Source organism: Canis lupus, chromosome 10 (genome assembly GCF_048164855.1).
Source record: "Canis lupus baileyi chromosome 10, mCanLup2.hap1, whole genome shotgun sequence".
NCBI classification, from domain to species: Eukaryota; Metazoa; Chordata; class Mammalia; order Carnivora; family Canidae; genus Canis; species Canis lupus.
This window is the reverse complement of record NC_132847.1, coordinates 70,332,147-70,345,787: the sequence shown is the minus strand read 5'-3', so window position 1 is coordinate 70,345,787 and position 13,641 is coordinate 70,332,147. Positions and strand designations below refer to the sequence as shown.

Below are 13,641 nucleotides of genomic sequence, written 5' to 3'. Positions count from 1 at the left end.
CAGAACCTCTGGCCCCAGACACGGCCCTAGCCGCCCATTCCCTGAGTGGTCCCCTTGGCAGACTACCTGGTACCCTGATGTCTGTATCGAATTTGGGCTGTTCATCAACCCGCTGCATTTTGTGGAGGCAGCGACTGAAGCTCAGAGGGGCTCGGATCTGCTCCAGGCCACACAGCAAGCTAGAACTTTGGTCCAACTGATTGAAATCTCCGTTCCTACTGTTTACCAGGCTGCCCCACCACGGGAAGAGCAGGGAACCAGAGAGTCGGGGCACTTGGATCCTAGACCCTGACCCACCAGGGCTCTGAAAGCAGCTGGCAAAAGGATCGGTGAGCCTTGTCGCTGCCCTGGGCTCAGCCTCCCCCAGCCATAAATAAGGGAAATCACACTCGTTTGTCTCGTAGGCTATTTCCAGCTCTCACGCCTGGTGGCCTCCTGTAGCCTTGTCTGCCAGCTTTGTCCCGAGCTGGGGTGGCTCCTGCTCCTTAGGCAGCCACAGCCGCCCTGGTCTCCCCCCGGCGTGAGCTGGAGAGGCGAGCAGCCCCGTGGGATAAATCCACCCAGGCTATGTCACCGCTCCCACCACAGAAACCCAGCTGGCCTCTGAGGGAGAAAGAGCGAGACCTCAGAGGGCAGGACAAAGGGCGACACTAGCCCAGCGAGCCAGGAGTCTGGCTCACAAATGGATGCGGCTCACCGCAATCAGGGTTCGAGCCTCATCTTTCCCTCCGGCTCTTCCCCCAGACCTCACGCTCACGAGAAGCAGAGGGGCCCAGACAGACACACAGGCCATGTCCCCTGCGTGGAGGGGGCCGCGGATGACCTGAGCTACCCTGGCTCTGCGCTAACGCTCGTGCGTCTGTCCAGCTGTAAACGTGGCCCAGCACTCTCCGCCTGGGACGGCTTAGAAAATCCAGCCCTCAGGAGGAGCCCTTGGAAAGCCACTAAGCGAGGCTGCCCATGTGCTCAGCATCATCACTCTCCCACCCAGGCCAGAGCTTTCCTGATAAATTAAAAAATTAAAAAACTCCTAACAAATGTAATAGACAATTACTGCACCTAATGAGGGAAAGCTGGAGACCCACAAAAGGAAACAGAACTGCCCCACCGCCCGGAGAGAGAGCCCCTGTCTAAGCCGCAGCCTCTGCTCTGAGCCGACGGGAACGCAACCGGCCCCTGCAGCAGGTTGGTCCCATAACCCTCCACCTGTCACCTGCCTCCTACCACGGCCTCACCACCACCTCCGTGCGCACAGGCATCTTACCAGCTTGTAAACTCCTCCGCTGCACCGTCTTTGGTGGCTGCCCTGCGTCCCGTTATGTGACCACTACCCCACTGTTGGACATTTAGGTTCTGCTCATTCTTTCCTCTCTGTTACCACTGCGCTGTGATAAATGGGGATCACTCACCCCCTTCCCACACCTGCCCGGGGATTGGGATTCTTCACGGGGCCCTCATTTGCCAGTCCCACCTTTCTTCTGTTTCCCCGTTGTTCTATCCCACCCCCCGCAAGCCCAGTCACTCCCAGGTCCCCTCACCTTCACGCCGTCTGGGCCTGGCCGGCCAGGAAACCCCTTCCTGCCAGGTTGGCCCTGCAAACAGAGAGAGGTGAGTGAGGGGGGGCTAGGTGGGTGGGTAGTGTTGCTTGGGGGGGGGGGTCCCAGTGCTGGCACAATGCCCCAGGGGGCCAGGGGTGCAGAGCCCGGAAGGCCCCAGGCTGCCAGCCATTCTGGAGATGCAGAGGTGGGGGTGGGGAGGGTCTGCAGCTGTGTGACCTCAGGGACGTCTCCCCTCCCAGGCCAGTCCTGTTTGTAAATGGGGATGTTGAAACCTGCTTTCAAGGAACAAGGAAGAGGAAGGACCTGGACGGAAGATACAGGCAGGGCCCAGGGGACTGGAGAGTCTATGCCAGCGGTTCTCAGAGTGTGGCCCGGGGACCCTCGCGGGAGACCCGTGACGTCAGAGCTAGGTTCACAATAGCGCCTAGACGTCGCTGGCCTGTGTCTCTCACTCTCATGAGTGTAAGCGGAGATTTCCAGAGGCTACATGACATGTGGTATCGTCAACGGGTTGAATGCAGAAGCAGATGGGAGATTCCAGCTGACTTCTATTAGAGCAGACATTAAAGAGATTTGCAAAACCAGTCAAACAATGCCACTCTTTTCATTAGATTATTTCGCCTCGGAAAATATAGCTGGTGGGTGTTTTGCTTTGTTATGAAACTATTATTTTTGTGAACATGGAGTGGGCTGATTATTATTTCAAATGGATTAATAAACACACTTGAAAGTTTTCAGTTTCGATGACTAATATCAATAGATGGAACTCACACAGAGAAAAGCTTTTGGGGGCTCCATTCATTTCTTTTTAAGAGGGTAAACGGGCCCCAAGGACGAAGCGATCGTGCACGGCTGGTTTACACCACCACCAGCCCGGGGAGGACCTCGTGGAAGACCGCTCGGGGCAGGGCCGTCGCGGGGAGCAAGGTGAGGCTCTGGACGATGAGACTGGGCTGCCCCGCTTGCTCTTTGGGCCTGATGGCCTTGCGTGAAACTCAGACCAGCAATGCCGCTCTCACGGAGACTCAAATGAATGAGAGCGGATGCAAAGCCCATCCCACAGCAGCTGGATGAGCGCAGCCGGCCGGTTTCCTGCCTCGTCTCTCTATCCTGTGCGTCTGTTCCAATCCCCTCACCGGCTGGCCCAGGGCTCCCGCCGAGGACTTCTCTGCAGAGCACCAGCAGGTGTTGCCTCTCTGCACACCGCCGGCACAGGAATGACAAATCCCACCTGCCCGGCGCCAGGGACACTCACCTCTAAGCCAGGGGCCCCGGGTGGCCCCATGGGTCCCTCATCTCCCTAGAGTTGGGAGACACAAGAGAGGACAAAGGAGAAATTAGTCCAGGGAGAGACTCGGAGAGCTTGACCTGTAAGGAGGGAGAGGGGGTGGACAGAGGAGAGTCCTCCTGGACCCCGAGAAATGGTCCACTTGGTCCGCCCACTTGGACCCCCACCCAGGCTACACAGGGCCTTCCACGTGAATGGGGCTCCTGAACATGACACCTGAACGTGACAGGCCCCGGGTTCATGGCAGTGCTGGGCAGAGAGTCAAACCCCATCATACACTGCAGGTACAGAGCCCCAGACGACAGCTCAAAGATATGAGCTCTACTCTGAGCTCCACCAACCATGCAGTGGCAGACCTTAGCCTCACCGTGCCTCAGTTTCCCCATCTCTAAAATGGTGCAGGATGGAGAGGACCATGCTAAGGATGATGACTAGCCTAAGTTGCATTCCTGGAGGACAGCGATGATCTCTTACTCTTTTTTGAGGCCCTGCACCCTACTCCACTACAAAAATCACTCAGGATGGGTGTGCAGGACCTCACGGACGTGTGGGGAGTGAAGGTGGGGTCCAGGGGCATGAGGAGGGAGCAGATGGAGAAGCGGATGAAGGCAGGGGTGGATGAATGAATCCACGGAGACGGGAGCAAGCAGCAGGCTCTCGCGTCGTAATGTGGGTGTAGACGGGGGCACGTGGCTGGCGCCGGCCCTCCATCCTCACCCCTCCCTTTCCACTCCTGGCCCTCCCGCAGGCGAGGGCAGCCTCCAAACCGGCCTCTCCGGCGTGCCAGGCCTAACCCAGAGGCCCCCTCTGGGGCCACCCCCCAACCCAGCTTCCAGGAAAGCAGCCCCACGTGGCCACTCCCCGAACCAGCGCTGGGGCCCCGCCAGACCCAGAACCAGCCTGCAAAGGGATCCGTGTCAGCTGGATGCCTGCCTGTGGTTGTGGTGAGTCCGGGCCTCCTGCACCCTCACTCGGGGCTGTCTGTGTGTCCCGGGGGCCTTGGGGCCGGAGCCTAGGTGGGGGGGGGGCTCAGGTACAGGCAAAATCTGGGGCTCGCCCGCCGGGTGCCCAACAGGCCCACCCACGGAAAACATCTCGATCCCCTTGAGCATGAATGAGGAAACAAGCAAATCTCCACTCTGCCGCTTGCTAGCTCTGCAAGTCCCGTCATTCTCTGGGATGCCCCCCCCACCACCACTTCCCCGCCCGGCAGCTCCCGGAGCACGGAGTTAACAGCACAGGGTCTATGCCACAGGCTTTGGGCTCAAGCTGACGAGGATCCGAAGCCCGACCCTGCGGCCGCTAACCGTGGTACCCAACGCGGTGTCCCCCCCTGAGGCCCAGGGCCTCCCCTCCGACCTCTGGGAACTGTGCTGCTGGCAGGAGCAGGGGCAGTGGCCTCCTGGGGGAGACCCCCGGGCGGTGGGGGCCCTACAGAGGCGGAAGGTCGCCCGCCAGCCAGGCCAGGCCAGAGAAAGACCGTGGCAAGGTGACGGGCTAGGGCTGTAAGGGATGAGCGGGAGAGCGAGCCTGAGGCAGCCCAGGGTGGTGTCCTGGCTGAAGGGACCCGGCCCCCGGCTCAGGCCTCCAGGACCCAGGCCAGAGCAGATAGGGCTGCAGGGGACGGGCGGGGACAGGGCCAGACGGTCTCACCTCGGGCCCCAGCTGCCCACGGGGTCCCGGCAGGCCTCGAGCTCCAGGCTTACCCTGGTGAGAAGGGAACAAAGAGCGGTCTCAGAGGCGGCACCTCCGTGTCCATCAGAGGCTGGCAAGGCCCCCAGCAATCCCACGTCAGGTCGCCAGCCTTGGAGGCCTGTGGCTTCCGCACAGCAGTTCGCTTCGACGGCCCTGCGCAGGGACTCACCTTCATGCCTTCTGGGCCGTTGTCCCCAGGGGGGCCAATGTCTCCGGGGAATCCCTGAGGGGAAGCAGAGAGCAGGGGTCAGCCATGGGTGAAGGGAAGTGCTTGGAGGGAGACCGACCCGGGGTTTCCGTCCCTTCCTGCATGGGACGGGACCCTGGGCAGGCCAGTTAACCACCTGGATGCCGCAGTCCTATTCTAGAACAGGGATCTGGGCGAGAGTCCGCACATCCCAGAGAGCTGCTGAGATGAAACGAGACAATGCAAGGAAGTGCCGAGCACCGGACCAAGCGCGCAGCCCCCTCCAGGTTGTGTGACCTAGAAGCTCCCAAGTCCCCTCGTCTCCGGAGCTGAGGTGCCCCCTGCATCCGGGCCGGGCGTGTTGGACTCGGCCCCGCACCACCAACGAGGCCTCGCTGCTCCCACACCAAGCCTGTTCCCGATGGACGGCTGTGCAGGGGAGGCTTCTTCCCGACACCGAGCAGAACCCTGCCCCTTCCCCTTGACAACCTCCTGCCACCCCCGTAGGACTGCACAAAGCTGCACAAAGCTCGGGACGGGGGTGGCGGGGAGGGGGTCCTTCTTTCCACAGTGGTCTTTGCATAATTCGGAGGACACTTATCCCCTCCCCCAGAGGCCTGCCCTTTGCTGGCCCTTCAGTGACTTCACGCTGGGGCCCCTCCGTTTTGCCAACCTCTAGTCGGTCGGCGCCCATTGTTGGCCATCACTAGGGTGCCCAAGCTCCTCTGGGTGCGAACAGACCAGCAGAGGCCAGCACAGGACTATCCCCTTCCTTGTTTGAGGTGTAATACCTCTGCTGATTCATCCTAACATCACAGGCACTTCTCAGGCAGCCCCTCTACTCTCTTAGTTTCCTGACAGCTAGAAACCAAAATCTCCTTACGTGAGTCCCGGAGACCGGAATGCCTCCTCCTGCGTCGCCTCTGTATGTAGCTCTTTCCCTTCCTCTGATCTTTGGGTGACTCCCATTAAACTCCCGCTCTAACATCCTCTCACCCTTCTTACTGGCCAAGGCAAGAATGGGTCTGAACTCTGAGCTATCACCGAATGCCCAAGCTCCCACATATGTTTCTTCACACCGAGAGGCTCAAAGTCCTGTCCTGTCACCAACGCACCGCATGACCCCGGCAGGTTCTGGAGCATCTCTGGGCCTTGGCTTGCTCGTCTAGAAAACGGTGACAACGACGTCACCTTACAGGTCTGTTCTGAGGCTCCAAGGGAATAAGACAAGCAAAGAGGGGCACCTGGGTGGCCCAGCAGTTGAGCGTCTGCCTTTGGCTCAGGTTGTGATCCTGGGGTCCTGGGATCGAGTCCCACATCGGGCCCCCCACAGGGAACCTGCTTCTCCCTCTGTCTGTGTATCTGCCTCTGTCGGTCTCTCATGAATAAATAAATAAAATCTTAAAAAAAAAAGGCAAGCAAAGGGCTTAGCTCAGCACCTGGCACCTGCTATGTGCACAATAAAAATCTGTATCCAGAAGGCTGCAAAGCCAGAGCCATGCCCCCTCCAACCCTGACCCCGGCCCCAGGCACGGGGTCGGAAGGAGCAGAGACCCAGGAAGGCGCTGACATGCTCCTCAGCCTCTGTCTCCAGCCGGGCAGGACTCCGAGGTCGCCAATCCAAACAGAACACAAGGACGGGATCCACGCAGGGACCCAGGAGACAACCAAAGCAGAGCTTCTTTGTGCAAGTAGCAGCGACCCCGTGGAAGTCGCTTCTCTACCCCGTGACTCAGTCTCCCTATCTGTAACCCGGTGGCAGTAGTACCTCCCGGGCATGCGTGGGTGGCCTTTCCACGCGCTCTCGTCCGAGGACGCTGTGCGGCCTGCTGCCCCGAGGTGGAGCCTGAGCAACGGGAGGCGGTCAGACTGCGGGAGAGCCGGACTGTCAGAGCCTTCCTCCGCAGTGGCCAGGGGAGGGATAGGGGCCAGCTCCACTCTCTCAAGATGGGACTGTGTCACGGCCAAAGTCAACACGGCGCAAAGTCAGAGCCTTCAGGAAACCATCCCTCATCTTCTCGGGGCAACACCAGGAACGATCTTTGGAAGAGTTTGGAGAACGCGGCAGAGCGAGACTTTCATCTCTGAGATCTTGGGGAAGATGGGAAGGTGTGTGTGTGTGTGTGCGCACGGTGGGGGCTGGCTGGGGTCGGCCTAGACACCTCCCCCCAAGAGAGCCCGGGTGCTGAGGATCCCGGCAGGTGGCAGCCCTGGCACGGACCACCCTATGCTCCAAAGACGGTCCCCGCTGGAGCGGCGGGTGGAAGGGCTCCACCGGCGGCCCCCGCGCCGTGAGTGACACGCGAAAGCTAGCTGGTGCACGCCGACCTGTGCTAATGCTCACGCGCATCAGGACCCCGCAGGCGGGTTATAGGAGTTGCCCAGTCATCCTTCGGGAGTTCTCATTCTCCATCCAAACACGGGAGTTTTCACATCTGCTTCTTGCTCCCCATTCCTCCCAACCCTGAGCCCTGAACGTTTTCCGCTGTGTGGGGGGGATTGTGGGCGGAGTGTGGGTGTTTGGAAACGTTCCAGGGCTCGGGCTTAGAGAAACAGGAGCTCCCGCTCAGGGCACAGGCCCGAGTTCAGAGGGCTCCCCTGATGTTTTTTCTGGAAACTCTAAAGGCGACCACAACGCTAGGGAGGGTCTCCGGGGCCAGCTTCTGTCCCGCTGCCATGGAAAGCCGCTGGGGGCATAGCGGGCAGAAAAAGGAAGATGTCTGATCTCAGAATTTCTCTCCCCAGCCCCATCTCCCGTTTGCTGTGCGCTCTCAGGGAAGGACACCCCGCTCCCCCTCTCTGGGTCTCGGATTCCCAAGGACGACACCTAGTCCCGACCGTAGCCAGACGCAGAAATACAGCCTCACATACCTCGGGTCCAGGAGGCCCAGGAAACCCCAGGGGTCCCTTGTCTCCAACTTTGCCCTGGGGAAGAGAAGAGATGGCAGGGGAGGCCAGGGTAAGTGAGGGCCCACCTTCCTCCATCCTTTGCGTTAGCCCCCCCCCCCCCGCTCTGGGGTGGGGCTGGAAAAGCTCAGGAGCCTCTGAAGGAAACCGGCCTCCATAACCAGGAGGTACCGTCCACACCCCACTGGGGAAGACACTTCATCATGTGGAAGCACAGTTTCCCCGTCTGTAGGATGGGAACGATAATTCTCTAGCCCTTGGGTGGTTGGCAGCCTTCAAAGGAGGATGGGATGGGAAGGATCCAATACATTGGAACATTCAAGAAATACATGTCATGAACGCTACTGCTGTTGTCAAGGCTTTGGAAGCCCCGGATTCTGATTCTCCCCAGGACTCTGACAGGGACGGAGGCCTATCTATGACGCTGGGTGAGTCCTGTCCCTCTGGGGCTCAGTGTCCTCCTCTGTGAGATGGGTGACTGTCATTCCTACCCTGCTCTGCTGGTCCCTCGGGGCTGCTGCAGGAGGAAATGAGGTCTGGGGACAGGACAGGGTCCCTGACCACATCTCACGGCTGCTTGGAGACTGTGAAGCTTGGGGGTATCAGAGCACAAGGTACTTACCAGAGGCCCCGGCTTCCCCCGTGCGCCTGGGAACCCTGGCAATCCCTGGCTCCCCTGGAAAAGACCAAGAGCAGGCTAGGGGTTAGCAAGGCCCAGAAACGGCCAGGCCAACAGCTGCGCAGTCATCCTTGCCCGCCCAAGGCCTCGAGAACACCCACCTCTGGGGGAGACTGAGCCCCCCCCCACTCTTCCTGCCTGTAAGCTCCAGCTGGGCACCCCCGTGGCCTGGGCCTCAGGGAGGCAAAGGGGAAACAGCAGGCCCTGTCCTCACCTAGTTGTCCTGGACCCTGGGATCCCGGGGCTCCAAGCAGGCACCCCGTGCCCTGCAGGCCTGGGGAAGTCCAGAGACTGGGGCCCAGCCGGGGAAGCAGCCTGGTCCACATGGCTCACGAGCCGGAGACACCAAGGCTGGGTCAGGACAGGCCAGCCAGGAGGGAGGGAAGAGGAAGAGGGAGAGCTGGCCAACATCTGGGCCTTGTTGACCAGCTGGGTGAGGGCCAGATGTGGCCACATGGTGCCGGACACAGGCAAAGAGGAGCCGGCCTCGGTCCATCCATCAGTCAGTAGGGCCGCTTACTGCCTCGCTCACTCAGACATGTCCTAAATGTTCACTGTTCTGTGCAGGACTCTGGGCTGAGCTTTGTCAGGCCAGGCTGGGGCACTACCCTTAGGGAGCTGGCTGTCGGGCACGGGACTGAGCACAAGCCCCCATCAACCAGGTGCTGCCCCAGTGGCGGACAGACGTGCGGCTCGGGGCACACAGAGAGGCAAGTGGCCCCTGTCCAAGCAGGTGGAGGGAACGGGGAGCCTGTGCAGAGGGCCCGTCAGCGGAGCACAGGGCCGTAAGGGCAGGAATGGGGCCGAGGGGCTCGCTCGCTGGGTGCTGGGTGCTGGGGTGAGGAGCCGTAGGGAGCCGCGGGGGGTCTGTGAGCACAGGGCAGAGCCTTGTGAGGAAGACAGACGGAAAGAAGAGGCCGGGGGCTTGGCAGTAAGTCAGGAGGCTGTTGTAAACGCCGGGGGAGGGACGCAGACGGGGGCCGAGGCTGGAGAAGACAGGGCTGTGTGAAAGCATCTGCGGCGGCCGGGGGCACGGGGGACGGGGGGATCCTGGCCCACGAGGGACCCTGAGAAGGAAGCTGGGGCCAGAGAACAGCAGGGCGAGGGGTGGGTGGGGGAATCTGCTGCAATTACCTTGTCTCCTTGGAATCCAGGGTCTCCTGACACACCTGGAACCCCTTGTTCACCCTAAATGCACACCAGCAAAGAACGTTACAATGGAGACCACGGCGGGTTCCAGAAGCCTCCCCACTCGCAGACCCACCGGCAAGGGACGGCTTTGCTGAGGCCGTTCCCAGACTGGATCGGACCAGCAGCAGCTCTGTGAGAGCAAAGGGCAGGGCCCCCCAGCAGGGAAGCCGGGCTGGGGCAGGCAGGCCCTGGGGGGCACGGAGCCGGCCTCGCCGCACACCCGCCTGGCGTTGCTCGGGTGGCTGAGCACACCGCTAACGGCAGCCGCGCTGCCTGGCCTTTCCCGGAGAACTGGCAGTTGCAGATCAAAAGGACTGTTTTCTGATCCTTCCAGGTCTTCACCATCAGCTTCGTGTCACACGGGGGCAGGTGCCGGCTGTGCAGCGCCACCCTCTCAACGCCCACCCCCACCCCCACCCCCACCCCCATCACAGGGGGTTCGGAGTGTTTGCATCCGTTGCTTGACATTTTTCACCACCAGGCTGGGAGCCTTCGCTTCTTCCCTCTGTGGGAGCCTCTATGCAAGCCGGCAGCGGGGGCTACTTGTAATTCGCCACTGGTCATCCGCTAAGCCCTGGTGGCTAACACTATGTGCAAACAGTGAGCAAACGGGTCTCGAGTTAGTTCTGGGCGTTGCTTTCCTAAATGACACAGATCCTGGCCATCAGGGGTCTCTTCGGGTGGGAGAACCACACGGGAAGATGCTTCCTCTCCCGGCCCGAGTCCCATCACGCAGCCCTCGTTATCTCCGGCTTGCCAGGCTGGATATTCCCCCACAGCACCCCAGCCCTGCACTCGGCAAACACTCACAGCCCGGGGAGCAGTTGGAAGAATGGGGATAAAACCCTGGAGGAAGGGAGACTCTTAGAGAACACACATCGTGCAGCTAAGGCCAGGAGCCAGCACAAGAACTTCTTCAGTAAAACAAAAGCCAGAATTAAAATTAATAAATAAATAGCCTTTTTTTTAAAAAAAAAAAAAAGTACTTTGGTTTTTCCAATCTGGAAAAATCTGTAAAATATCCCAGAGGTTTGGGAGCCAAGGAAGTTTCTTTTTGGTGTGTGTGTGTGTGTGTGTGTGTGTGTTTTAAATGCCCAAAGGAGGAGCAGAGGGGATTAAAAAAAAAAAAAAGGGTTTAAAAAGACACCTAAGAAATCAGGACAATGGATTCAGGCTGGAGCTGGAGTCTCGGTTCCAGAATGCGCCTCCACGCAGGAAGACAGAGCCAAGTGGTTGTAAGTGGGACCGGGGCCAGGCCGGGTCATGGAAAATCTGGGATTCTGGGCAGGACGACTGGGGAACATGAAGGGATGGCTCCGTCATCCCAGGGGAGGGCCGGCCGGGGGGTGGGGTGGGGGCGGAGGGGCCCCTCACACCCTCACCCGCTCTCAGCAACGTGAAGACCCCTCCCCAGCCAAAGGGGTGAGAAAAGAAAGTCCTTTTTCTTTCCTTCTTCCTTTTCTTTTCAACCCCCAAGACTTATTTGATGTTCTTGAAAACTATGGGCAGGAAAACAATTTCCTCCACTTCTTTTTTTTTTTTTTTCCGGAGCTTTCACATCTCAAAACGAGCCAGGCACCAGCAGTCAGCAAGCCAGCCGAGTTCCATGTAACACGTTTATTTCCATGTTCCTGAAGGACCAAGCGAGCGGGAGGCCAGCTCTGCACAGGGGCCTATAAAAAGCTCCCCCACTTCCTTTCTCCCTTGTCCGTGACCTCAACATTTCCAGAGCGCTGATGCCTCAAAACCCCAGAGCAAACAGGTAGCTGTGCGGGAGCCCCCCCACCCCCTACCCCGGACAGGAGGCCCCTGCATCTCAAGGGGAAGGCCACAGAAGAGGGGGCTTAGCAGGCAGCAGGGCAGGGCCGGAGGGGGAGCACGGGAGCCCGAGGGGGGCCGCAGCCGGGGGGCCCCGGGCCAGGACAGTTAGGAGGTGGAAGAGGTGGAAACGGAGAAAGCGGTGCACCCCTGGCTACCTAGGGATGGGGCGGCCAGGACACTCTGGGTGTGCCCGTTTCGGCCCCCCCTTCTCCCCGTTCCTAAGAGTCTGAGGGCTGAGTTGCCTTTGATGCATCTCTTCCAACTCTCTGGGGCTACTGCCCCGGCTGCAAATGCAGGCACGGGCGGCGGTGACCCCCAAGGGCCTCGTCAGCCCTGCCCTTCTGCCCTAGTTCTGCGCCGTGGCCGAGGTCTCCGGAGACACGTGCCTGGGTTCGCCACCTGACACTCCTCGCCGAGGTGCCGGGCCAGCTCCCTAGCTCACGGAGGCCCACGGAGGCCCACGGAGGCTCGGCGGCTGGCCGGGACAATTCCCACGGGGCCCCCACACCGTGCCCAGCCCTGATACACCTGCTCCCGTCTCTCAGGTTTATGAGGAGCGGAGCTGGTCTGAAGGCAGGTGCAGGAGGATCCCGCCCACGGGAGCAGAACTCATCTGCTCAGACTCGTGGAAACTTGGACCCGGCCCCAAAGCCCTCCCACACCCCCTTTGGGGTGCCTGCTTCACGGAGAGGCTGAGAGGGGAGGGCAGGAGGAGAGCAAGGGGCAGAGCACAGGGAGCACGGCCCCCAGCCCCTCCACCCCAGCGTCGCCATCCCTTAGATGCTGCACGACCAGGCCAGGGGCTGCCCTGCGCCACCCCGCTCTGGGCCCCGGGGTCCCCCGACCCCCACGTCCAAATGTGGTTTGGCACTGGGTGAGTGCAGCAGGAGGACTGTGTGGAGGACACGTGGCACGGGTGGCCTCCCCATGGCAACTGGGAAGAAAGCGGGTCAGGGGCTCAGAGGCCTGTGCCAGCTTTTCTGTTGCACACTCAGACCACGTGCTCCCTGGGGTCGGGTTCCCAGTTCTAACTGGGGCGGCTTATGTGGATTCATTTCCTCCTGTGGCTGGAGAGGTCTCTGGCCCCCACACCATACCTGCCCCGGGGCCTGTCATCTCAGTAACTCCCCCACCTACGCACACCCACTCTGGCCTTGGCCGCCAAGTCCAGACACTGGCCTCAGCTTTGCTCTCCGAATTCAGAGCCGGGCCTTGCCCCCCGGCCCACCCCGACCTGTGCCTCCACAGCCCCCCATGCTCTACCTGCCTCAGATCTGCACCTGCCTGAGCTCCACCTGAGTTACAAGGAAGAAGCTGGGGAATACAGATATAGGGGGGCCAGAGGGGAGGCAGGAGAGTGCAGGGGAGTGGACCTGGCGAGAGAGCAGCAGCCACAGTGAGGTCGCCGTGCGGGTGGGGGTGCGGGTGCGGGTGCGGGTGCAGGTGGGGCTGGTTCGCATGCAGATAAAACACAGTGCAACAAGGGAGTATTCAGATCACCTTATCACCTTTCAGTCCGGGCTGCCCCACGTTCCCCATCAGTCCCTGCAAGACAAAGGCCAGATCCTGCGATGAGAGGGGGGCTCCAAGCCGCAGAAGCCCAGCGCCCTGCCTGGCACCCACCGGCTTGCTGTGTCCACCAGTGCTGGGCGCCCCACCCAGCGCTCAGTTTTCCCATCTGTGAAGGGGCCATGACCCCCAGCTCGGAGGGCCATGACGTGGAGTGAAGGAGCACGAGAGGGGGCCGCTGACTCATGAACCACAGCACTCTGAACGAATCCAGGGGAGAAGGGGGCCGAGGGGGACAGATGGGAGCCTCGTGCATCGTCACCCGCATGTTGGCCAAACGGGATCGTTCCCGGAATGAGGTCTGAGCAGTGCAGGCCACTCTTTCCTGCACGCCCAGCCCACCCAGGGACGCACCAAGTCCACTGTGTGCCGGTACAGTTTCTATGCCCCAGGTGATGCCCCCCGTTGACCTTTCAGTGCCTCGACATCTGGCCCCACAGGAGACTCAAGCTCAGCACAAGGACTGCTGTGCAAGGACACGTCAGCCATAAACGACATACAGATGATGACTGGTTCGCTCCCGACCTGCCAGCTTCCACCCAGCACCCCGTGAACCCCCGACCTCCCCTCCCCCAGCACTGTGCCCAGGCACCCTTCCCTCTGGGTTGCGGTGGGTCAGGGGGTGCCTGGCTGGGAGCAGACCCCGATTAAGGGATGGCTCTGGTTTACCTTCACGCCCTTGGGTCCTGGATAGCCAATCGGACCCAGTGCTCCCATGTCGCCCTGCCAAGAGAAAGAGAAGAGG

The 13,641-nt window shown here is 60.7% G+C and overlaps 1 protein-coding gene across 5 annotated transcripts in view; it reads right to left on the bottom strand.

The window, feature by feature from the left end:
- COL27A1 (collagen type XXVII alpha 1 chain) overlaps positions 1-13,641 on the bottom strand; it is a 135,109-nt gene that overhangs the window by 54,529 nt on the left and 66,939 nt on the right. For all 5 annotated transcript variants that reach the window (XR_012038508.1, XM_072842498.1, XM_072842493.1 and 2 more), the window contains 9 exons: positions 13,566-13,619; positions 12,828-12,872; positions 9,450-9,503; positions 8,259-8,312; positions 7,601-7,654; positions 4,712-4,765; positions 4,501-4,554; positions 2,815-2,859; positions 1,539-1,592 (listed from right to left, as the gene is read on the bottom strand). Coding sequence is in view for 4 of the 5 variants with exons in the window: in XM_072842498.1 (XP_072698599.1) it covers positions 1,539-1,592; positions 2,815-2,859; positions 4,501-4,554; positions 4,712-4,765; positions 7,601-7,654; positions 8,259-8,312; positions 9,450-9,503; positions 12,828-12,872; positions 13,566-13,619 (468 nt within the window). In the remaining variant the exon portion in view is untranslated. The remainder of the gene's footprint in view (positions 1-1,538; positions 1,593-2,814; positions 2,860-4,500; positions 4,555-4,711; positions 4,766-7,600; positions 7,655-8,258; positions 8,313-9,449; positions 9,504-12,827; positions 12,873-13,565; positions 13,620-13,641) is intronic.